This window comes from Heloderma suspectum, chromosome 2 (assembly GCF_057233095.1).
Source record: "Heloderma suspectum isolate Gila_16-S chromosome 2, 16-S_ref, whole genome shotgun sequence".
In the NCBI taxonomy this organism is placed as follows: domain Eukaryota; kingdom Metazoa; phylum Chordata; class Lepidosauria; order Squamata; family Helodermatidae; genus Heloderma; species Heloderma suspectum.
This window is the reverse complement of record NC_139459.1, coordinates 136547834-136574189: the sequence shown is the minus strand read 5'-3', so window position 1 is coordinate 136574189 and position 26356 is coordinate 136547834. Positions and strand designations below refer to the sequence as shown.

General features: G+C 45.7%; 1 protein-coding gene across 7 annotated transcripts in view; it reads right to left on the bottom strand.

Annotated features, from left to right (window-relative positions):
- The window catches only part of MELK (maternal embryonic leucine zipper kinase), a 34000-nt gene extending 24983 nt beyond the window's left edge, over positions 1 to 9017 (bottom strand). For 2 of the 7 annotated variants that reach the window (XM_084834898.1, XM_084834901.1), the window contains exons 1-6: positions 8872 to 8918; positions 5655 to 5719; positions 4443 to 4528; positions 3529 to 3645; positions 2212 to 2355; positions 925 to 993 (exon numbers count right to left, since the gene is read on the bottom strand). In XM_084834898.1, coding sequence (XP_084691024.1) covers positions 925 to 993; positions 2212 to 2355; positions 3529 to 3645; positions 4443 to 4528; positions 5655 to 5718 — 480 coding nt within the window. In that variant the 5' untranslated portion in view covers position 5719; positions 8872 to 8918. Of the gene's footprint in view, positions 1 to 924; positions 994 to 2211; positions 2356 to 3528; positions 3646 to 4442; positions 4529 to 5654; positions 5750 to 8871 lie in introns of those variants that run through there. The other 5 variants (XM_084834899.1, XM_084834897.1, XM_084834902.1 and 2 more) reach the window with 5 other exon arrangements.
- Positions 9018 to 26356: the final 17339 nt, after the last annotated feature.

Here is a 26356-nt window from a genome sequence, read left to right as displayed (position 1 = left end):
AATCCAGACACATTGGATTGTTTGCGGGTTAAACAACGCAAAGTTAACCATGGTTTGTTCTTAAGTTAACTTTGGGTTATTTAACCCACACTAACCCCAAGTGTCTGGGTTCAGACATCACATTAACCTAGGAACAGGGCATTCATAGGCTGCTAAAAAAAAAAAAAAGGAAGTGGCTCCCGCCCAGTGAGCAGCCCTGCAAATTGTGGATTAACCCACAATTTGCCACCAAGACACAGCTGTTAGGTGGGAAGAGGCCCACTTTCCAATAGCATCCAATTTACTTTTAGCCTGACAAAGTGCTAAAATCATTTTAAGAAATTATTTAAAGCATTTATACCCCACTCTTCAGCCAGAAAGGCTTACAGGTCAATAGACAGAAGGTAGACCCTGCCCTCAGGCTTACAATCTAAAGAGACATGACAAAAGAAAAAAGGAAATGGGAGGAAAGAGGCAAACATGAGAACTCAGGTACCAATTCTTCATGTTATAAAGCTCTTAAGGAGCAGCTGTGATGGAAATAGGGTGCTCACAGTTCAAAAACAGGTTTTGGTGGACCTCCAAAACAGGTTTTGGTGGACAGCCTGGTGGCACACATGTAGTGAGTATATGTTTTGATACTAGAGAGAGCCATGATGGAGGAAGGAGGACAGAACCCATATGGCACCACACCCTTCAATGTTAATCAAGCGAAGGGCTGGGCTTCAACATGCCCATGGCTGAACAGGGCTGTCTAAATTCAGATTTAGTCAAAATGCATCCATTGAGCAGGGCAGAAAGACAGGTAACTAGAGGCCTGCTGTTTCATCTCCAAAGCAAACCTCGCATCTCTTTGGTCAGGGCAATAGCATTTAGAATTTTCTGTTGCCACTGGCAAAGTGATTGAAAAGTAATGGCCTCTAGTGAAACTGAGCACATACTCACCTTTGGTTTTGCACAGAGACCAAAATCTATCAGCTTCAGGTTATGCTCAGCATCAATCAACAAGTTTTCCTGATGAGAGAGATCGCGTGTTAGAGCAAGTGAATTTATTAGGATCTAACACAATAGTAACCAAGTGCTATAAATGTGGCCACTTCTGAACAGGAAGAAAAAATCAGTCAAATACTCAATCCTGAACAAACATGTATCGAGCAGAACAGAATGAGGAGAAACAGATTGCCCCTTAGCAGATGAAACTGAAGAGAGAATCAACAGGTGTCTATAGTGCACTGAGCTTTCAGCAAAGCCTCTAACACTGAACTGGCACAGAGGCACGGAATATTCAGTTGCTCTGGGAACTACACTGTTCGCAGTGCAGGTTCTATAAGGGAAGAGAAACCATCAGTTTGGCCGGAATTAAAAATTTCACACAGGAAAGACTAGGAAGGGGTCCTGGGAGGTTGGGAAGCCAAGTTAACTGAGAGCCCAGAGATAAGAAGGCTAAAGGGAGGGTGCAAAGTACAGAATGGACTGAAAAAAGGAAGAGAGGAATCTGAAGACAGGTTTGAGGAAAAGGTCGGAGGAAATAGGGAAGTGAGGAAAGAAAACGGTAATCAAAGATGGAGGACGGCAGTACGTTCTGGGGAGAATGGAGTGAAAGGGAGACTGGGTCCCAGAGTTTGGTTGGAAGAGGTGTAGTTGAAAGAGCTGTTGCACTCATATCCTGCTTGTAGGTCAGCAGCTGGTCGGCCACTGTGTGAACAGAATGCTGGACTAGATGGACCCCTGGTCTGATCTAGCATGACTCTTATGTTCTTCTGAGGGTGGCTAAAGGAAGCGAGACAAAGCAAACAGCAATCTGGGAAGCAGTAGCTTGAAGGAGGAATAGGTGGGGGAGATATGTAGCTGAAGAAGAGGAGCCGAGGAGAACTAGAGCTCTGTACTATTGGCAGAAAGCAAGTAGGCAGGCAAGGCTTGGAAAGCTGTGGACTGCAGGCAAGGGAGCATTGCTTTGCTGGGTGAGGAACCTGGAGCCTGACAGGAAAACTCCACTGCTGTCACTGCAGCATTGGGACCTGGCCACTTTAAGTGTGCTGTGGGAGCCAAGGAGCAGTGGATGGGATGGCAGCAAGATTGAGTTTCATATATGGATTTGAACCAGCTAGCTGGTTCTTTGGCTGCAGGCTTCTAATGCAAGAGAAGGTAGCAGCCCTCAGCCCAGACCATTTGGGGTCTGGTGTACAGTTGATTTATTCCAACAGAGATTGTGCGAACACCTTCCACACTTACCGGTTTGAGATCCCTGTGGGCATACCCCCGACTGTGTACATAAGCAATGGCAGCTACAATCTGGCGAAAAAAGACGCACGCTTCCTCTTCGGCTAAGCGATCCTTAGCAATGATATAATCAAACAGCTCTCCTCCAGGGCAGTACTGCAGTGAAAAAGAAGGCAATCGCATTGGTGAGACAGTGGCTAATTTGGGAGCTAATGAAACAGACTGAAGCTCTTTCTGATGCATGAGAAGGAATTGTGTTAAGAGGAGAGCAACCTCCTAGCCCTCTGATGCCCAGAGAGAGACTTATGGGCTGAGCATTTTACAGAAGGACAACTGCAGTATTCTCAGATGGCCCTGCCGTCCTCCAGGCCCTAGTCCAGGGGTGGGGAACCTGTTTTCTCTCAAGGAGCTGCATGCCATTGGTGGGGGGGTCAAAACCAACACTGGGCAGGACCAGAGCCAAAAGATGGACACCCCTTGTTCTCTCTTGATTCCCCCTCCCACAGGACTTGAACTGATCACTTGCAGAGGGCTTTTGAAGACAGGCCAAGGGCCACATGCAGCCCAAGAACCACAGGTCACCCTCCCCTGCCCTAGTGCCATGCAATCACCCACAGATGTTCTGTGACGGATTTGGTCATCAGCAAGTAGTAAGGGCTTCACAGGTATGGAACACATGTCCTCCAAGAATATGCCATCAATGGTTACACATCTGTGCACAATACATTTCCTGAAGATGCCTCAAGCTGGAGATCGTAGAAAGGCAGGAGACCAGCACCAGTGTGCAGAATAGCAAAGCAGTTATGTGAAATATACATACATTTTCATGTTTATCCCTTACAAATGGACCAAACAAGGGTTTTTTTTGTTTTAAAAGCACATTAATTAAAATTAAAACATTGATTAATGTTTTGGGAGGGCCCACAAGAGCACATAAAGCTGATTTAGAGGCAGGATGAAGCCTGTGGGAACACAATTTGGCCAGCTTTGGTTGAGACGCAGGTTGCTTTCCCTACCCTGTTTAGACAAAATGGTGGGGACAGAGTAGACCCTCAGTTAGCTTAGGTGTGTGGTAGGTTCACTTTCCCATTCATTTCAGTAAATAGGTGGCATCCGGGGAGGCGGGGGGTGGGTGGGTGGGTGGGAGATGAACTACCACAAGACAACTGACCTCATAATTATTGAGGAATACATGGTGCATGAACTTGTTTGGGTTTCTTAAAAGGGTTTTACAAATATTTCAAACAGCTGCTGGGGTCCACAGCAACCCCACTGGTGTAGGAGGGTTAAGAAGCAAGTCTTAAACCTGAACAAGGTTTTCAGTCTTACCTCTAGAACCATAAATATCTTCTTTGGCGTCTCAATCACTTGGTATAACCGGCAGATGTTCTGGTGGCTTAAACTCTTCATGGCTTCAATTTCTGTCTTTACACGAGGTAAATCATCCTAAGAGATGAAAAATACGTGCCAATTCCACATAATGCAGCTTCTTTTTGTTGTGACCTCACAACAGAGGATCTTCTCCTCTAGACATGAGTTTGCTTGCTTTCCTCTTCCATCCTTGTTCCTTGTCTATTAAGAGTGTAGGCCTGCAGGCAGGGACTGCCTTAGAGTAACCTGCATCCTTTCACCCAAGAGAACTCCTCCACCCCCCAATGTTCCTCCTTCATACATGCAGCATAGGTCGTGGTGGATAACACTTGTTTCCCCTTTTTTAGGGGAAACACAATGGTAGCTGACGTTGTAAAGCCATTCTTCCAATCCTCACTCTCAACTCAGAACAAATTTGCATCCTTAGCAGCCAACACCCGGCTAAAAGGTCTGAGGCAAGCATGAGGATTGGCTTAATGGATAACAATGTCATAGCGTTGAGGTACAACTGACTGGGAACTGAAGGGAAGAAAGAAAGGAAGCAGGAACCTGAGGTAATTCTACAAATGAGATGGAAGGAAATAGGTTGAACAGCATCAGCTGGGATTACCTATAGCTGTTTTCACATACATTCACACCATTTAGTAGGCATTCAGTTAGCATTAATATTTAAACAGCAATAACTGAGCACCAGTTTAAGGTCTATATTACTGAAGGATGTTGTCCAGGTAGCATTAGCAGAGCCCAATGTGATTCTAGAAGTTTGAAGTTCTGGTTCTCTTAAGAACAGAAAACACGCAGCAGTTTCACATTATTAAGAAGCTGAACAATTCAAGTATTTGTACAAATAAAGCCCTCCATTGGAAACTCACCCCTAGAGCCAGCTTGTCCATGATTTTTATTGCCACCTGTTCACCAGTGAGCAAATGAAGACCCAGTTTAACCTTTGCAAAGCCACCTAAAATAAGGAAAACCACCAAGACTCCGGATTAACATTTGTGCTCAGCTCTATCTTGGATATCAATACAAGGGCAGTTACTGGCTGGAAAGATGGCAGTCTCCCGCATTTTACCTCCCTGTCACAGGACAGCTTGACCAGGTTTGAGTCTATCAAGTTATTTACCCCAAAGGAGGCGTTACTCATCGGAGCAGCTGACCAGCAGTATGTCTGATCTATCACCTGCTTCCTGAGGACATCTTACCTACAGGCATTATAATATTCTACACACTTTTTGTGATGAAGTTGATCTCCCTTGAATATGCCTGGAACAACGTTTCTACGTTTCAACGTTTCTGTTCAACGTACAGCTAGTGGCACCACCTCACTTATCCTTGAAATCCTCTTCAAAATCCACCTCTTCTGTGAAACCTTGGGGTTCACCCCTCCTCCTTATCCGAATGAAGCCCAAGTACACGTTACTTGCTAGTGAGGCGTGGCCTTTCCCTACCTCTGCTTTGCACTGTCAACGTTTAGGCTGTAAGCTCCTCAAACCCATCTGTTTTGCCTTTGTTTACTCTGTAATATGACATATCCATTGATGCAGCTATAGACCAAGTGCGTATAGTACAATCTTAACACATTTACTAGGATGCTTGTCCCATAGAAAAAAGTGGGACTGACATGAGTAAATACACTTAAACTCTGCAGTAAATCTGAAACAAAAGCAATATTAAAGACTATCTGGTAGCTGGCTCAGGTCGACTCAGCCTTCCATCCTTCCGAGGTCAGTAAAATTAGTACCCAGCTTGCTGGGGGAAATGTAGTCACGACTGGGGAAGGCAATGGCAAACCACCCCACTATAGTCTGCCATGAAAACGCCAGCACAAGCGGCGTCCCTCTAGGGGTCAGTAATGACCCGGTGCTTGCACAGGAGGAACCTTTCTTTCTTTCTTTTCCCCTTCAATAATTATCTAAATTGTTTTTATTTTATAAATGCTGTGAGCTACTTTGGGGGAATCTGGTCAAAAAGCAAGATACAAATCTAATAAATAAGCTTTTAACATCTCGTTACTTTATATGTTATGTACTGCTCCAAAGTTTAGATGTTTAGCCACTTTTATTTGGAACTGTCAAGGAGCATACCTGTACCAACAGTTTCTTGTATTTCATAATACTTGAGAAGCTCTTCATAGTCATCTACAGCCATCCTGAAATTCAAGAATTTCCCCTTCACGCACCTGACAGAACATAAATTGATCATTTATGCCAATATACTCATAGTGAGGTAAGGCAATAGCCAAAAAAAAAAAAAAAATCATTACAAGCACAGGACAAGCTATAGCCAATTCCACAGCCACTTACTATATACTAAAAACATTCCAACACATCAGGCTTTTTAAACGTGCAAGAAATGAGCCTATAATTTAATCTGCGAAAACCCCACTACTCAGAGAACAAAAGTGAAATCAGGCAGGTATAAGTAGGAATGAGAAGAAAGGCTCTGGAGGTTCTTGGCTGGACTAGACCTTGTTGTCAAAGCTGCAGCCCAAACCACAGTGCCCTGTGAAACCAAAGTCAGGACAGCCTGCTGATAAAGGGCAAGGCTACCTCATAAGGTATAGCCCTACCCATGTCTCAATGACATTACAGTACAGCCTTATCTACTGTCACCAAGCCTCACCTACAGAGCTTTATTCTTCAAAACAAAGGTTTGACTGTCATCGTATTCAAAGTGTCCCATAACACAGCCAGATATCTTCATCTTTGAATGCTTCATACCCAGAAAGGCTAATGCGGCAGCAAGAGCATCACCACTAGAGCAGGCAGCCAAAAGCACATTACCTTCTCCATGTTCCAACAGGCCCCTATAGCTATTGGCTGCCTGCCAAGGAAAGTCATCTATACCCCGATCTGTTTCTTCCAACAGTGCTGCCAGCCCTCAAATGCTAAGAGAAAGGGTGCAGAACCTTTTTCAGCCCAAGGGGTAAATTCAGTCTCAGAGAAGCTCTTGGGGGCCACTTTCCAGTGGTGGGTGGGGCTGAAGCCCAAAGGATTAGGGCCAAAATGCCAGCATATTTTACCATAAAGCTCTTATTGCCAGTAACTAAGCCTTAGGAGAAGCATTTTAACCATTCAGAATTGGGTGCAGGGGTAGGGAACGGCAAAAAAGCCAGGAAACCACCAAACAATTGGTGGTGTAGGGAAGAGGCATAGGGTAATTTGGTCCTGAGGTTCTGCACCCCTGGCTAAGAGCAACGAGTGACGTTATGTTCACGATGTACATCTCCTACCCTTCCACAAAGGAGCTACAAATGGCACATTAGGGCTAGCACATTCTATCCTCACTATAACTCTTGTCCTGTGCAGATGCGTGTGTGCATTTAATCAACACATGCAAGCATGGTGGGAATGGGGAGGCAGGATCACACCTTCTGGCCATGTGTCCTCCACCCTACATTTGCATGGGCCAAGCCAAGCCAACGCACACATCATGTACATAGGGGTTGCTCAGACAACCTGATCAGCATGTGAGGATGAGTGCCAGTGGGTATGATCCCACTACCTCTTGTTCAGTCCCAATGTTTTATTCCTTACAACACAGATACTCAGAATTATGCAACACAGAAATAAGGATTTATATTAAGGTGCCTTCTGCTTCGTTGGTACATAGCCTTTACACTTCTCTACTAGCCTGAGAAGAGACCATGAAGAGTAGCTGACAGAAGATCTGATTAATCAATACTTCGGGGCACAATTCTATCAGGATAGCCAGTTACCTCTGAACTCGGAGGTAGCCAACTATCCAATGCAGGGCGGCAGAGCATGGAGTGGATCTTCTCTGTCGTGCTCTGGCCATCCTGCATTTGCAATTTTGGCTGTCTAGCGGGGCACTTTGGGGTGGGGGAGGCCAGACAATGCACAGGAGACATCATAATGACACTTCCATGGTCTCCTCCACTCCCCTGGGAATGCTCCCTTTTCACCTGTTCCACATGTAGAGATGGGGAAGAACTGTGCTGCCTACAAGGTGGTGGGGAGTGCTGTTTCTTAGAACCGAGCTCAGAGCCCGAAACCAAACAATCTTATGGCCATCTAGACACTGTCTAGTGGCCATAGGATTGCTCTCTTACACCCCATATTTCATCTTGAGCTTTCTAGCAGCAATGGTTGGCTTTCACTACTGATTAGATGAGTAAACTTGGCTAATTAGCTCATTTTACTTTCAATCTCAATTTGAAATCCTCACTACAGCCATAGAAATAAGACCATAAAAACCAGAACAAATGTTTTTTTGGGAAGCATGGAGAAGGCTGTACAGTGATGAAGAGAACCAAGCCATAATAATCCCAATGGCTATATGTAGGTATTTAAGTCTACATTACTATCCCACTTAAGTTGTTTTCCTCAGGTGGCCATCATACTTAAATTAAGAGAGTAGCCACATAAGTACAGCATCAACACAAGTAATATTTTGAAGACCAGGCAAGTAATTTTCATGAAGTCTTTTAAAGTCACATTTCTGCAACAGTGACTACTGTTACTAAGGAGTTATTTTTGCTTGGGCCTGCCTAGAAGCCAGCCAATGCATACAAAGAACAGGAGATAGATACTCATTCATGAGGTAAAGGCATTCTACACATGCTCAGAGGCACATCGTTCCCCTCACCATCAAATAACCACAGCCTAGATTCAACTGCAAGACGAAGGAGCAATATTTTTAGGACAGGAGTGTTTCAGGGTGCAATCTTACGCATATTTAGACAGAAAAAAAAAATATCCTAGAACTCCCAGCATCCCTCCAGCCAGCCATGCTGTTTGGGGCACGCTGGGAGTTGTTTAGACAGAAAAAAAAAAAAGTCCTACATGCATAGGATTGCACTCTTACGTTTCATAGGCTTCTTAAATATCAGCATCGCCCAAGAAGCTCAGCTTTTGGCTAAAATATTCCGGAGGAAATAACTGCTTAAAAACTGGGCCTGCTCATGTGCCACATCATCTATTTATTTAACTATCTGTTACATTTCTATACTGCGTGCCCAGTAACCAAAGCTCTCTGGGTGGTTCACAACAATTAATGCCACCAAGAACACCGTAAAATTCAGTACGTAGAAGTTTAAAAATATAGTATAGAAGTACAAATCATATCATATCATACCCTGTGTGTGTGTGCGCGCGCGCGTACATATCCTACAGCCTTTAAAGCTGAAATCCTATACACGCGCGTGCACACACTTACCTAGGAGTAAATCCCACGGAACACGGTGGTACAAACTCCCAGAGAAACATACGACACACAAGCTTATTGAGCTATAAGCTGAATGAGGGCGAAAGAGGAGAAAACACGCGCCCCGCCACTTACCAGAGCAAGGCCGCAACGCCCAGCCCTTGCTTGAAGCAACGTCCGCCAGGGTTTAAAAATCCCGGACGACCGAGCCACATCCGGTGCCCGTCCAAACACAGGGCCGCATTCTCACCGGAAGAGGCGGGATTAGCGAAAAGGCGCATGGGAGGAAGGTCAAGAGCGCGGAGCTCGGCAGTTGGTTCGCCATGTTGGGCGTCCCGAGAGCGCGGCCGGGGACGAGAGATTCCTTTCGAGTCCTGGGTTTCTTGGAAGCGCCGGGCTGGGGCATCGGCTGGTCTGGAGGCTTGGTTCTCGCGATTACTCGGCCGCGAAGGCGCGCCGAGCCCTAAAAACGTGGGAACATTTGTTGGTCATTCCAGTTAAACTTAAAAGCGCACGACGCCAGTGGGGGAAAGATCCGTCCAAGGTCCATCATTTTAGGGCGCAATCCCATGCATGTTTAGACAGAAAAAAAGCCCACCAACTCCCAGCATTCGCCAGCCTGGCTGGCGAATGCTGGGAGTTGGTGGGCTTTTTTTCTGTCTAAACATGCATGGGATTGCGCCCTTAAAGGCTCTTTGATTTCGACGGGAGGGAGTTCACGATCATGTCAAAAGCGCTTAATTTGGCCGAATTGTGATCTTAACAAAGTACTAGTGAATAGCTAGCTACTGGTCAGGAAGCCTGGATAAACTCAGGCTCCTGCGCAAGCATACAGGAACAAGCGCGCTTCACAGCTACTTTAATCTGCAAGTGAAGTAGCTTAGTATTAATTAGGAATAACAGGGTTCTTTTTAACCCTTGAGATAGCAGCAATGCTGTGATTACTTTAACTTGGGTAAATTTTTTGTGGGACCTTGATGAGACTCTTATGTACAACTTTATTGATTTTTTGTTTTTTGCTGAGTGGTCACATACTTATTTGAGGTGGTGAAGTAAAAGGCTTGTGTTTTCTCTCACGTAGATGGGTCTGGTGCATGTTTACTCCCCAGCCCTGTGACACATATATGGTTGTTGTTCAGTCGTGTCCGACTCTTCGTGACCCCATGGACCATAGCACGCCAGGCCTTCCTGTCCTGCGCTCTCTCCCGGAGCGTGCTCAAGTCCATATTCATTGCATTGGTGATGCTATCTAGCCATCTCATCCTCTGCCGTCCCCAGCATCAGGGTCTTTTCCAGTGAGTTTTCTCTTCGCATTAGGTGGCCAAAATATTTGAGCTTCAGCTTCAGCATCTGTCCTTCCAATGAGCACTCAAGGTTGATTTCCTTTAGGATGGACTGATTTGACCTCCTTGCAGTCCAGGGGACTAGTAAGAGTCTTCTCTAGCACCACAATTCGAAAGCATCACTTCTGCGCTCAGCATTTCCCGCTTTGTTCTGTGGGAAGTAACGAAGTAAGTGTGTAGAGGCGGGCAGCTTTACAATGCAATCTTAAACATGTTTACTCAAAAGTAAGGTAATCTGATTTCAGTGAGGCTTAGTCCTACATAAGGGCGCAGGACTGTAGTTTTAGGCCGCAGTCCTAAATGCACATACCTGGGAGTAAGTGCCATTGCACTAAGTGGGGCTTATTTCTGAGTAGATTCAGATAGGATTGCAGTTATACAGATTCCACTCCCGCTGTTGGTGCGCATGCGTGAAAGACAGAAATTATGTTTAAAATGCACTTCCATCAGGTTTTTAAATAAATCTTCCTGTATTTTGTGTGTGACAAACAGATACATTATAATGCACTTTTTAGTTCTTCATAGAGTTATCCATAGAGTTGTACACATTTAGGAATGGCTCTTTTCATATTTTAATTTTTCCTCTCTGTGTGAGAAAAAAGGTGTTAGCTTCACCCATGCTGATTTTCTTCACCATCTCCTTCCTCTGCTCTCTGTTGAAACTGTCAGGGTGAGGGGAAAAGGCTTGTCACTTTGCCAAATGCCCTGCTTTGTCCTTTGTTCTCTTCTCTCCCTTCCCCAAGAAACTGACAGTGCTGTCCCCAGATTTTGTTTGAGTCACTGGTTAGTTCCTTCAGAGGGAGCACTTTCTTCTACTGTATTGTTTTTAAGCATGCAGGATAAATATTGGCCAGCAGCTGGCAGCAGACTACTTCCTATTCATTTGCTCAGCCAAAATCTTACCTAGCTATACAAGCCCCCAAGCCTTTAATGTGCTTTTCACCCCTAAGATATAGCACAACTTGTACATTTGCAGTGCTATACCTTTAACAGCCTTTCTAAATTATCATTTTCCTGCACACACTCCAAAAGCCATGGCTGTTAGTCTTTTGCAGCAAAACAGACCAGTCTTATGCACATTAATGTCTAGCAATTTTATTATGCTGTGAGCTTGCATGGGCAAGAGCCCATTTCTTCAGTTGCATGACTTTATGGTGCCAAAAAAAGCTCATCCCTTAGTTGTTGCATGGGATCCAGTCATGGTTCCCACAACAGCATTTCTGTTGCAGGGAAATGCTGTTAAAGGGCAGTTTCCCCTCCACCTATTCTGTCTTTTATTATTTGGTGTGCTGTGGGGAATGTGGCTGTGCATCAATGGTATCAGTAGTCACAGGAGATTCTCACTGTCTTCAAACATTTGTAAATTATGTTATTTATGCTGGACTCCTCCAGAGGCTGAACACTTCATGCTGTACCACTCCAAAAGAGAAGTGATCAGAGCCTTAAAAAACAATAAGGTCACTTTAAAAAACTGGTAAGAATCTGTTGTGGCAAATTCAATCCGTAATTTCTTCTCTGCCGAGGCACTGAACAGCCCAGCTTGCAGCTGGCTTTGATTCCCCCCCCCCTTCACAGTAACCTAAATATTCATAGAGTGATAAAAGTAGGAAGAGAACAATGCATAGACTAAGCCAGGCTTAGGAAAAGCCTGATGTATTGTCAGAAATATGTGGGAGATGGCAACAAATCCCCAATTTCCCCTGTAATCCCTTTTCCTTTAAAATAAACACATAATCCAGCCAGTTGTATTGTGCAGGTTTCAGTGGGCTGTTTTGTCATTCCGCCCATTAGTCATGTCAGTAGCTAATTGCTTCAAGTGGCACTTAATTGCAGTTAGTTTTGTTCAGTTGTTGGAGAGTGTATCTATTAGAAACATAATGACCTCATCTTGCCCTAGTGAAAGTGTCTTTCCAACCATCCCATTTCATAACTCTTTAAACTGTGATTACTGTAAGACTGGTCTTATGGTTGTGATATTAACTGTGCGATCCACTCCGGAACCAGAGTGAAGGGTGGTATATCAATATTTTAAATAAATGCATGCTTAGCTAAAGTTCTCCGGCCTGCAATTTCATACTTTATTAATTCATACGTATAAGAGGCAAGAGCCCAAGATGTTTTATGTAAACTAAGGCTTTATATTGATTATTCTTGAGAGCTGTGTTAAATCATACTTAGGCTGCAATCCTATAGTCCATAGGTGGGTGTACCAGGGGCTTTACCCCTTCCACCCTCCCCAGCCACCGATATTTGGCTGCAGGAGTGCAACCTGCAGCAGACTGTGGAAGGGAATTGGCCCCCAGACTGCCCAAAGTTGCCCACCCCTAGGATGTTTTGGTTCGGGTTCAACTTCAGAAGGTGAGATTCAACCTTGAAAATCCCTTCCCAGCCCCCATAGAAACTTTCACATCCCTACTGATGTCGGTACAGATAAAAAGGGGACATTCTGTGAGTGTGTCAGGCAGATCAGGGGAAGGCTTAGTTCCATAGCCTTGCCATTGCAACCGATAGAAAGGAAATCTTAACAGTAAAGGAAAAAGAAACCCAAAAGGGTCAAGCGGGGGGGGGGGGGGGGATACACCACTTCTCCCTCCCTTCTACTATGCTTGCAAGAGACTGGAGGCTTTGGATACGACAGTTCTCAACCTTTGGATCTCCCTGCCACCCACCAGTTACTTTGCAGTAAAATACATTAAAGGATAAAGAATGTATCTCCAAATCAGGTTCATATCTTTAATGGTATATATAGTTAAAAGGGTATGTTAATGCATGAATGTTTCTCTGATCCCATTTCTTTTACAGCAGGTGAATGTAACACACTCTAGACCATCATTGTGTTCATGGATGGCTGTTCCAAGGAAGGAGCCTTTTTTACTATACTATTAAAGAATTCTCATTCTTTAATTTGAAGTTTTAATTATAGCCCGGGGTGCTGCTCCCTTACTTCTATTTAGTGGGAGGGAACTGTCTTCTCAATTCAATCACTTGCTCTCTGCAGAGAATACAAATAAAAAAACCCTATCCTTATTTTAACTGTGATTGCCAGTCTTTGATTCTCTTTAGTTATCACTGCATCAGCACTTCTCAAATAATTCTGTTGACATTAATAATCACCTAGTTGTTGTTGTTGTTCAGTCGTTCAGTTGTGTCCGACTCTTCGTGACCCCATGGACCATAACACGCCAGGCCTTCCTGTCCTGCGCTCTCTCCCGGAGCGTGCTCAAGTTCATACTCATCGCATCGGTGATGCTATCTAGCCATCTCATCCTCTGCCGTCCCCTTCTCCTTTTGTCTTCAGTCTTTCCCAGCATCAGGGTCTTTTCCAGAGAGTTTTCTCTTCGTATTAGGTGGCCAAAATATTGGAGCTTCAGCTTCAGTATCTGTCCTTCCAATGAGCACTCAGGGTTTATTTCCTTTAGGATGGACTGATTTGACCTCCTTGCAGTCCAGGGGACTCGTAAGAGTCTTCTCCAGCACCACAGTTCGAAAGCATCAATTCTTCGGCGCTCAGCCTTCCTTATAGTCCAGCTCTCACAGCCATACATTACTACTGGGAAAACCATAGCTTTGATTAGATGGACCTTTGTCGGCAAGGTGATGTCTCTGCTTCTTACTATGCTGTCTAGGTTGGCCATAGCTTTCCTCCCAAGGAGCAAGCGTCTTTTAATTTCATGGCTACAGTCACTGTCTGCAGTGATCTTGGAGCCCAAGAAAGTAAAATCTGTCACAGCTTCCATTTCTTCCCCTTCTATATGCCAGGTAGTGATGGGACCAGATGCCATGATCTTCGTTTTTTTAATGTTGATTTTCAAACCAGCTTTTGCACTCTCCTCTTTCACCCTCAACAAGAGGCTCTTTAGATCCTCTTCGCTTTCTGCCATTAGGGTGGTATCGTCTGCATATTGGAGGTTGTTGATAATTCTCCCGGCAATCTTAATTCCGACCTGTGATTCATCCAACCCGGCGTTTCTCATGATGTACTCTGCATATAAGTTAAATAAGCAGGGTGACAATATGTAGCCTTGTCGTACTCCTTTCCCAATTTTGAACCAATCAGTTGTTCCATGTCTGGTTCTTACTGTTGCTTCTTGACCCTCGTACAGGTTTCTCAGGAGACAGGTAAGGTGGTCTGGTACTCCCATCACTTTCAGAATTTGCCACAGTTTGTTGTGATCCACACAATCAAAGGCTTTAGCGTAGTCAATGAAGCAGAAATAGATGTTTTTTCTGGAATTCTCTTGCTTTCTCCATGATCCAGCGAAAGTTGGCAATTTGATCTCTGGTTCCTCTGCCTCTTCGAAACCCAGCTTGTACTTCTGGTAGTTCTCGGTTCGCATACTGCTGAAGCCTAGCTTGTAGGATTTTGAGCATAACCTTGCTGACATGTGAAATGAGCGCAATTGTGCAGTAGTTTGAACAGTCTTTGGCGCTGCCCTTCTTTGGAATTGGCATGTAAACTGACCTTTTCCAGTCTTGCGGCCACTGTTGAGTGTTCCAAATTTGTTGGCATATTGAGTGCAGCACTTGAACAGCATCATCTTTTAGGATTTTAAATAGCTCAGCTGGAAGACTGTCATTCCCGCCCCCATTTTGTTGAGTGGGCAGCCATGAGCAGGGAGCAGGCCAAGTGGTGGAAAGGTGTTCAAGAGCAGAGCTGTGTGCCAGCCTGCCCTGTGCCCCCTTAGCTAGCCTTCTGCCCTCAGGTGTGGCTGAACATGGTGTCCCGTCACCAGCACTGACATAAGATTCAGCCACTAGCGCAGTTGGCTTCTGTATGACGAACTGAGCAGGAAGGGCACCATCTTGTCATTCACCTCAGGCAACAAAATGTCTTAGGCTGGTCCTGATCCTATCTTAGAAGCAAGGTGGGGCTACTGTCCAAAATGGGATCCTCTTGTTGAGTTCTCATTTCCTGAAATGTGTTGTGTATCACTTACTCGGCGTTGTGATACCACTGTGTCGGGCATTTCCCCTGCCAGTGGCAACCAATGATGGGAAAATGGGTTAATGAGAGCGTGCATTTCAGGGGAGGAGGGGACTCAAGAGGGGGGGACACACCATTTTCCGCAGCACCACAGCACTGTAACTCCTGTCATAGTTCTGTCCTAAACCTTGTAGAACTCATTGGGATTGACTTCCAAGATAGACACGGGGCCGGGCTGTACGTTTCTCTGGTAGCCACCACACTGTGAACCATTACTAGTCCCTTGAAATTGATTGTTCTCCTGTATTCCTACCCATTATTTTTATTGCTGTGATGGTCTAACAATGGCATGTATTACTACGCTTGCAAGTTTGCAGACAATGATCTGGTCCCCACACCATGTGTTCATTTTGCTACAAAAGATGTTGCCTCATTTTTATAATTTTTCTGGATTTCCAAATGTTTGCTCTCACTGCAGTCATTGTCCTGTATCTCACGGCCCCTTTGTTGAATCAGGTGTGGAAATCAGCCTGTGTGCATGGTAAGAAATTGTATTCATAGGAGCAATAGCCAGTAATAAAATCATGAACCTTACAGCTAGATTTATATAGTAAATACATCTTCTCTTCATTTCACCCAACTATGTGACCTTTATCTATTTATGAATGTAGATGAAATAGAACCTTAGGATTTCTTATCAGGGGAATGTCATATCTGTTTATATTAGAGCACAGTTCTCAAACGTGGTCATACCGGGCTCCTCGGAGTCCAAAAAACACAGTGGGGCAACCTTAGATCATTTCCACCTGAAAAGACACAATTATGCCCCGTGCTCTGGACTGGATCTCTCTCTCTCTCTCTTTTTAAAAACAGAGATAGAGATTGGAGGCAGGAAAATGGTGTCCCTTCTAGAATCTGCCACCTGAAACAACTGTTCTCTGTTGTTTTATGGCAGGGCTGGCTCACCCTGCAAAAACATAATTGCAGAGCTTCCCCAAATTTAAGGCAGATACAGACAGAGGGTTCTGCTTACAAAATGACTATTCCTGTCCTTGGCTTTGGAAAAAGCAGATCAAAAATAAATGAGGGAAACCGGGCTACAAGGACTCACAGCCTGCTTTAAAGGTGTAGGGAAGGAGAGGTGGTTGTTCTAGCAATCCCTAGGGATGCCTCTGAAACTTGAAGAGCTTTTCTACACAAGGCATTTATTGTGGCTCTTCATTCCCTATTCATGGTTGTTGACGGGTTGTTTAGATGACATTGTGACCTTCCAGTTTCACTTCTGATTGTAAACAGCACTTTCGGTGAGTTTTTTTAGAGCGGGGGAAATGGGGTATTATTTCTGAAAGCAAAAGAAAACACTGCTTCCATTTGTGTATTTGTGCTATTCCACTATACCACATCGCCACCTAGAGGTTATGTAGTGGGAAAGCAGGAAAGGACACGCCCCTTGTAGTGCTCAGATCCTAATTCTGCGACAGCACCGAAAGTAGATGCAGCGGATTAACAGCCTCATGTAGAAAAGCCAGAAGTCAGGATGTTCGTTAGTAGAATCTATTATGTTCATAACACCTGTATGTGTACTGAGCTTAGATGACTAACTTTAGTATTTTCGTTATTCAAACTGAGACTGATTATGAGCGCTTGCACACCCTGCATGACTGAAGCATTTAACCTCTGCCATTTCTGCACATGTACTGAAGTTGGTTGGTTTAACCCTTTACTTTCTGAAGGCAATGTAAACACCCCATTGGCAGTGCTCATGGAATGATGTCATTTAACTTTAGTTACTGTTTCCCAAACCAATCAGTATAAAAGTTTGGATCTGAAATCTTTCAACTGACCAATCACATTTGAAGAAACAGCTGTGTAGATTAGTATCCACCCCTTGTTCAAAGTTTCTTTTTCACTCATGGCTTAGATTCTTTTCTGTATCCACCTAGTCAACCAAAGTGATTTCTCTCTAATATCAGACAGAATTTTTTCTTCTTCTTTACTTTAGACTTGGAAAAGGAAATGTTTACTTTAGACTGGGGTGCTGGTGGGTGACAGTGTGAGGGGATACTGGGAAGGGAATCCAAGAGGCTGTGGAGGAGGTCAGGAGGGGAGCAGTGTAGCCTGCAGTGAGCGAGGATCTGGGCTTTGGCAGAAGGAGATGCCTCTTTCACAGCTCCTGCTCACACTGCATCTGCTCGAACTGGCTACAGTGGCTCCATACCAAATGGTATGGTAAAGAGTATGGCATGTGAAAACAGCCAATCAGAGATGAGAACATAACATAATGGCGCATGATGTCCTGAAGCGCAGCGTGGTTCCATACTAGAGTTCCCAATATGCACTTTGTTGATGCGCATGAACAACAATTCATATATGTACAATGAGATCGCAAAATGATGACGAAATGTTGTCCGAAACTGGATGGAGGCATTCATAACTTGATGAGCAAATTACGATTTCTGTTGGGGTACGTTCACCCATCACTAGTAATCCATAGCATTGGCCAGCTGGAACTCTGATTCCTGCCCAATCAATGCCTGATTTACAATGTTACTCCTTACAGTAACCTTAACCTTACAGCTGTCCCCTCTTCTGGTTCTTCCCCCAACCTGATGGTTCCTGGCAGCCTTACCAGTCTGCCCTCGGGTCTGGTGCTGCTGCTGCTGAATGCCAGGTCGGCCCAAAATAAGACCTCCCTCATCCATGATTTGATTGTGGATCAGGGGGCTGACCTGGCATGTATTACTGAGACCTGGGTGGGGGAACTGGGAGGGGTCACTCTCTCCCAGCTGTGCCCTCCTGGGTACTCAGTGCAGCACCAACACCGACTTGAGGGTCGGGGAGGGGGGGTTGTCGTGGTCTATAGGAATTCAATCTCCCTCTCCAGGCTTCCTGCTCATTCGAGTACAGATCTTGAGTGTCTGTACCTTGTGTTGGGTACCTGGGACAGATTAGGGATTCTGTTGGTGTACCGCCCACCCCGCTGCCCATCAGACTCCCTGCCTGAGCTGACGGAGGTGGTCTCGGACTTGGTGTTGAGGACCCCCAGGATGATGGTCCTGGGGGATCTCAACTTCCATGCCGAGGCCGCTGTATCCGGGGCAGCTCAGGACTTCATGGCCGCCATGACGACCATGGGGCTGTCCCAACATGTCATCGGCCCAACGCATATAAAAGGACACACGCTTGATCTGGTTTTCTCGACTGGGCAGGAGGATGGTGATCTGAAAGTGGAGGAATTAACATCTGTCCCTTTGTCATGGTCAGATCACTTCCTGCTGAGGTTTAGACTTCTGGCGGCCTTTCCCCTCTTCAAGGGTGGGGGACCTATTAAAATGGTCTGCCCCCGGAGATTAATGGATTCCGATGGATTCCAGAGGGCTCTGGGGGATTTTCCTGCTGGTATGTCTGGTGCTCCTGTCGAAGCCCAGGTCGCTGTGTGGAATGCAGAGATGACTCGGGCGGTTGACACGATCGCGCCCAAGCGCCCTCTCCCTCTGAGCAGAGCCCGGCCAGCTCCTTGGTATACACCTGAGCTGAGGGCAATGAAGCAAGAGGGGAGACGGCTAGAACGCAGGTGGAGGAAAACTTGTGCTGAGTCTGACCGAACACAGGTAAGAGCCCACTATCGAGCCTACTCTGTGGCGGTGAGGGTGGCAAAGAGGCAGTTCTTTTCCACCAGCATTGCATCTTCTCAGTGTCGCCCGGCGGAGCTTTTCCGCGTGGTTCGCGGCCTGTTACATTCTGGGCCAGGGAGAGAGACGGTGGAACCCTCGGTAGCACGCTGTGACGAGTTTGCGCGGCACTTTGAGGATAAAGTCACTCAGATTCGTCATGAATTGGACACCACGATTAATGCAGTTCCATTGGTAGAGGCGTTCAGAGCACCGTCTGGTCCAGTTTTATTGGATGAGTTTCAGTTACTGAGGCCTGAGGATGTGGACAAGGTGCTTGGCCAAGTCCGATCGACCACTCGTGTGCTTGACCCTTGCCCTTCATGGCTTATTAAATCAAACAAGGAGGGGTTGTCCGGCTGGGTCCAGGAGGTTGTAAATTCCTCCTTGAGAGAGGGAGTGGTGCCTGCCGCTTTAAAAGAGGCAGTAATTAGACCACTCCTGAAAAAGCCTAACCTGGACCCAAAGGATGTTAACAATTATAGGCCAGTGGCCAACATCCCCTTCCTGGGCAAGGTGCTTGAGCGGGTGGTTGTAGGACAGCTCCAGGCACTCTTGAATGAAACGGATTATCTAGATCCATTTCAATCGGGCTTCAGGCCTGGTTTTGGAACGGAAACTGCCTTGGTCGCCCTGTGGGATGACCTCTGCCGGGAGAGGGACAGGGGGAGTGCGACCCTGTTGATTCTCCTGGACCTCTCAGCGGCTTTCGATACCATCGACCATGGTATCCTTCTGGATAGGTTGTCTGGGTTGGGAGTTGGAGGCACTGCACTACAGTGGTTCCGCTCCTACTTGGATGGCCGATTCCAGAAGGTGGTGCTGGGGGATTATTGCTCTGTGCCATGGCAATTGTGCCATGGGGTTCCACAGGGCTCTATTCTATCCCCCATGCTGTTTAACATCTACATGAAACCGCTGGGGGAGGTTATCCGGAGGTGTGGGCTGAGGTGCCATCAATATGCGGATGACACCCAGCTCTATCTCTCTTGCTCATCAAAACCAGGTGAGGCAGTGGCTGTTCTGAACCAGTGCCTGGGCACGGTAATGGACTGTTAGTGGAGGTACTGTTAGTGGGTGGTTCGTCTGCCCGGCTAGGTGATATTCAACCTGTTCTGGAGGGGGTTGCACTCCCCCTAAAGGATCAGGTTTGTAGTTTGGGGGTGCTCTTGGATCCAGAACTGTCACTTGAGGCACAGGTGAACTCAGTGGCACGGAGCACTTTTTATCAGCTTAGGCTGGTATACCAACTACGCCCTTATCTGGACAGAGATAGCCTAGCTACAGTTATCCATGCTCTGATAACTTCTCGTCTGGATTACTGCAATGCGTTATACCTGGGGCTGCCTTTGAAAACGGTCCGGAAACTTCAGCTGGTCCAAAATAGGGCAGCAAGATTGTTAACAGGGACTGGCCTGCGAGCTCATATTACGCCAGTACTTTTCCAGCTGCACTGGCTGCCAGTCCATTTCCGGGCCCGATTCAAAGTGCTGGTGTTAACATTCAAAGCCCTTAACGGCTTGGGGCCAGGTTACCTGAAGGATCGCCTCCTCCCACATGTGCCTGCCCGGACCTTAAGATCATCATCAGCGGCCCTTCTCCGTGAGCCCCTGCCAAAGGAAGTGAGGCGGGTGGCTACTAGGAGGAGGGCTTTTTCTGTTGTGGCACCCCGGCTCTGGAATGAGCTCCCTAGTGAGGTTCGCCTGGCACCTACATTGTATTCCTTTCGGCGCCAGGTGAAGACCTTTTTATTTTCCCAGGCATTTTAGCTTTCTAAATTTTTATCTTTGCTGTTTTAAATCTGTATTTTAAACTCCTGCACTGCTGCTAGGTTTTATTGTGGTTGTATTGTTATATTGTGGTTTTAATGTTCTATATATTTTAAATTGTTTTATTGTGTGTTGTTTGGTTTTAGTTTTTGTGAACCGCCCAGAGAGCTTCGGCTATTGGGCGGTATAGAAATGAAATAAATAAATAAATAAATAAATAAATAAATTACTCAAGAGGATGGGTGCCCGGAATGTAACCAAAAGCAACAGTAGGTCAAGAAGTGTCAGCGTTATTAGATCAAATGGTGTCCCAGGTGAAGCATTTTTGGCGACACCCCCTGCATTTGTTCAAGATCAGAATACCTTATTTTTATTTCATTTGTAGCCCATTCCACAATCTTGATGCCTGGTTTGCATGCATGATTTCTCCCTGCCATATAAGATGATATTTTGCACATATGGATCTGTAAATCTGTATTTATTCATGCCATATATTAGCAAATATGCAACATAAGCTGGGGTGGGCAACTGCAAAAGGTCCAGGGGACCATTTTTACCCCCCACCCCGAGCTGCACTTTGCAAGGCATTGTGCAGTCTGTGGGCACCCTGAAAAATTGAAAAAAAATTGATGGCTGATTTGCTGCTGAAATTCAGTGGCAAATGACTCCATAGCAATCTGTAGCACTAAAAGGGTTACATTTAGATGGCTCTCAAACTAATTTGAGCCCTCTAGTGCTCCGTAGTGGCTAAGGAGCACACTAACGGTCAAATTTAGCTTCAGGGAAAGCTAAATTTGATCCTTTTAGCACTCTGTAGTGCTAAAAGCACCATTTTTTTAGAAGTACTTTTTTGGCTGCGTGTTGCCCACTCCTGCTCTAATCTTACTTAAAGCATGTAAGTTTTAAAAGTACCTAAAATACACAAACATCAAGGAGCTGAACTGTACACCAGCACTGGGTGGACCAGTTTAAATCATACATAGTAGTGTGAACGTTAACCATGCCCCTTTGGTTCAAAACGTCATTTTTCTCGTCATTGTCCTCACCAACTGAAGCCCAGTGTCATACAGATCCAAAGACTGGCCAATGGCATTCTCAAACGATAAAACAGCAAGCAATGCCAGTCTCTCATTGGCCATCATCAGCTGAAGATATATTTTAGTGAGGCACACCAAAATGGTCAATTTCCCCTTGCATTTTTTTTTTTTAATCCACTTGTGATGCTGGCCATGCAGATCAGCGTTCCCCAGTTTCACGTGAAAGTGAACCATTTGTATCATTTGTTTTGGCTGTTGAGTGGGAGGGTGAGTAAATGAATGACAGTCACAGACCAATAACATTTCATACAAACAGAGTAAAATACATAAAGGGATGCAGATACATTTACAGAGGAACTAAAAAGAAGATCTTACTTTACCATCTGGTTCCTAATTTGTATTGAAGGTAGAAGGAATTAGCTACCTTAGCAGTCATATAAATAGGATCATCAGTTAAACAGGAACAGTGCCAGATCCAGGTTTCGGAGGGCCCTTGGGCAAGACTCCCTCAGTGAATCCTCCTTCTCACCACCGTTGTCACCAGTTGCTCTTGCTCTTTCTCATTTTTGCTGCCACTTACTTGCTTGGAGCAAGTAGGCAGGGGCATCTACTGCTCCTCCTTACTGCTTCCATTGTCTGGGCCAGAACGAGAGGCGGGTTAGAGGAGATTGCAATAGTGGAGTAACTCCAGGGGGCTCTTGTCAGTGGGCCCCTGCTGGGCTGTGAGCCTCTGGGAGGTGCCCGACCATGCCTACCTTTGTCAATGGCCCGAAACAGAAAAATATCAGAGTTTCAGTGGATCTTCCAGAGTTCTTAATAAAGGAAGTACCAGTCTTTCTCTAGGCTCCCTATACAAATTGCTGTATAAAAACCAGTGCAGTGTAGAGGTTAGAGTGTTGGACTGGTACTCAGGAGATCCTGAGAGTCAGTGTGGTGTAATGGTTATAGTTGGACTGGGATTCGGGGGAGGCAGGTTCTAGGGCTGTGCACCGCTTCGGTCTGAAGCCTGAATAACGAGTCAAAGTGGGCTGATTCGGAGGTGCCTCGTCACGATCAGAAGCAGATCAGAATAGCAGCGAGGCACCCTGAAGTGACGCGGCTCGTCAACAAGATGCCTTGTCCGCCTTGGAGATTCCGTAGCTCTTCTTATGCCCTCTGAGCAGCCCAAACAGGCTATCTCCAAATTGTATCAACGTGTGAAAGACCACGCAGAGGGAGAGGAGGGGAGAAGGGGAGAGCAGGCGGAGGCACCAAATGTATCAATCTGAGAGAGATCTGGCCACCGAGAGGGGCAGAAGATGGGGGGGGGGAAGGGAAGAAGAGGAGGAGGGAGGAGGGAGGGAGCTTTGCTGTGAGTCAGCCCCATTTGCTCATTGTGAGAGAGGTGGTGTTGCTGGAGAGGAGAGGGCTGTCTGAACGTTATTTGGCTAGAGCAGTGGTCTCTAAAGTAGGGTGCATGCACCCCAAGGGGTGCGCAAGACGATCCATTGGGGTGTGCAAGCCACCTGATAATTGACCAGCCTCCCGCGGCCCTGATGAGCTGCCATTGTGTGCAATGATGGTGGGGGTGGCAGCAGGATGGGACGGGAGCCGAGACAGAACCTCCGCGGCATTTCTCTCGGCTCCAGTCCTATCCTGCATGTGCTGCGGCCACTGAGAGCAACTGCGCCAGTCTCTGCCAGGCACAGCAGAGAGAGGCACAGTGGATTGCTCGGGCGGTGGCACCAGAGCAGCTGCCTTCCTGCTGAAGAAGAGTGGGAAGGAGATGAACCCTTCCCACTCTCCTTTGGCAGAATGAAGCCAAGAAGAAAGTGTGTACTATGACAGCTATGTTAGTCTCACCCCGCCCTACCCTTCGGTGATAAGTTTACAGTTCATTCTTCTTGTTTGTTCATTTAAAAACCCAGAAAATGTCACTGCTGTTGCTCTCTCTCAACCATTAGTTTGCCCTTACTTTGATTCTGTCTAGATTCTTTATAAATATAAATATATATAGTGCTTTCCTTCCCTTGTTCTTGGCTCCCCTCCACCTCCCCTTCTCAATTCCTGTATTCCTTCCCTTCCCATTTTTATCTCTTTTCCCTAAATAAGAATAACAATAATAATAATTAAAAACCCTTTCTCTGCTGTTAGGGTTATAGTTAGTGTCTTCTCACCCCCTTTGCTTGTAGGTTAGTGTTTGCTTTCCTTTTGTTTGTGTGTGTGCGTGCGTGCGTGCGGGCTTGTGCTGTGTGGACAAGCAAACAGTGTGTGTCAAAGGACTACACACAGTCTACATTTCCAAAAACAGTGGGCAAAGCACTACACACATCAACGGCTATTACTTAAATAATATAATACTACACTGCGTGTTGCAAAGCAAGCAAACCCAATATGAGGCATCTTCGGGTGGTGGCAGGGGCAGAGGTGGGCGAGGTGCTGCTATGCCCTGCTGGAAGCTGTTGCTTCCTGCCTCTGTCTGTCCAGCAGACAACTGCCCTTGCTCTTCGTTCAAGTCAGTGTGCCCACCTGGCAGGGTTGCTGTCTTTGTTTGCTTCCTGCCTACCTGCCAGTGTTTTCCCAGGCAGTTCAGCCTAAGTACAGGACATGCGTTATGCAGAGTTAGTTTGATTAGATTATGCTGGATGCACAACAGATTTCAAGTTGCACCAAAGGTGACCGAGAGAGCGGTGGCATGGCAATTCTCCCTTTTAAAGTATAAATGCCAGCACTAATTTGGATCCTCCCTCGATGCTAATCAGAGCACACTAATTAGAGTATTGCTCTGGCAGAGGCCTGCAAAGGCCAGCCGCCTTCCCCTGCATCTCCATCTCTCCACACAGATATTTCAGGCTCTCGTCTGAATGTTTAGCCATTTCCCTTCTGGAGATATAAGGGGAAATGTGCAGGTGGGCAGTGTTTTGCCCAATTACTCAGTACAAAATAAACCTGCTGCTACCTTCCAGCATTCCATCGAATGAATGGAAATGCCCTGAGATGACTGACAAATGGCTGGGCTCTTGGCATGTAATTTTGAATGCGATTAGCGTTTAATGCAATATTATGACAATTGTTTAAGAAATTATGGTTGCAATCCTTTATACACTCACCAGGGACTAAGTCCCATTGAATGTAATGTCCTACTTCTGAGTAGACATGTATAGGATTAGACAGTAAATGTCTTTAAACATTAGACTTCTGCTTAGGTTTCTGCTGTAATACACCGATTTGCAGTGGCACCCCAGTGTACTCTTGGTCCCACCAACCGGTCGGGTGTGGCTTCCCCCATGGTTCTATACCACACCCCTCCAATAATGTATAATATCAGAAAATCTGGTGGGAGGGGGTAGATCTTGTAGCATGTTCTGACTCCAGCATCCCCTCAAAACTGGCATGGATCATCCTCAAACCTGCCTCCCCTACCTTGCCAAGTTTCAGATCAATCCACTGAGCCCTTTTCACAGTATAAGCCATAGAGCCCACCATCCGCCTAATTTCTAGTTATAAAAGGTAGAATGTGATTCATCCGATTCACCCTTAACATAGGGCTCCCACTGTGGCCTTATAATATATAGATATATATCAAATATTCAGTGAATATCAAGTAAATATTTAATATCAAAATTAGTACAGGAGAGTTCTGAGAATCATTTTATGAGCCTGTTGGTTTCAGTTCTTATTTACTACATGCGATCTGAGTACACTGAATGTGAGGAAGCATGAAAGAGAAAGTTGTGCAAGTAATTTTCTTTCAGCACTTCGGAGGCAAAAATTCTGTCCTCCTTGCTGGGATCTGAAATGTGGCCTAATTAAAACGTTTGTGGGCATCTGTTAGACACAAATAAAGAGCTGGCTTTAATCTTTATGTTGTTACAGCTTGAGAAATGGAATATAAGTTGAGTAGAAGGTGCAGTGGGAGTGAGTGTCCTAGCAATTGCATTCCTAATGCTTCACTAAGATCAACCCCCAAATACAGTAGGCTGTATATCTGGGTAGGGTGGTGTATTAATCTGAGGTCCTGATTCTGTCAGGTGCCAGTCAAATTAGATTATTTTGGGTTACCAAGATGAAACAAAGCCACTTGTGCAAAAGGATGGCAGTTTATTGACAGAAAATGGATGCCGAAAGAAAAATAAGCAAAGAAAGCTCACACCTCTCGTCAGCCAATGAAGCTGTCACAGCAGAATGTCTATCTGGGTCCCCAAGATAGACGAGAGAAGTCGTTCCTAGGGCCACAAATTTCTCTAGGCCGGTGGGGTGCATATTCACCCTTGCAGCGAGACCAAAGAACAAAGCCTACGGGTTGGATTTTATAGGTGCCTCCCTAGTTCAGGAACTGACAGGGAGAAGGGGGGGCTTTCCTTCCCATAGGAAGCAAAATGTACCTCATCTCCTAGGAGCTGACATCTAGCTGGCCAAAACAGCTTCAAGGTGAAAGCTGTAAATTACCAGCCTGTGTGAGAGGCCTTCCTAATTAACCATAAAGCTGCAGGCTAGGCCAAACTACACAGGTCTCTAGGTGGCTACCAACAGCATATAGGAATGCTGTGAATTCCACCATATTGCTCACCAACAAATTCGCTGCAGGTGGCCACTTACGAACTGTCAAAAAGGAGGCACCGCTAAGAAAAAAGGACAAATTTGCATAAAATTTGCCTGTGCTAATTTATGCATTTGTATGCAAATTTTAAAATAATTATTTTAATTTAAATGGAAGTACAGTACATCTCACCATAGTGGGGAAGACTGTGACCAGGAGACCTGTGTGCCTGGCTCAGCCTGCTGCCCAGGTGCTGTTGATGGGCAACTTCAAGGCCCAGCTCTGGCCTTCTGGTGGTTCTTTATGCCAGATTTGGACCGTACAGCCCTTTGAATAGAGGACACCTTCAAAAGAGAG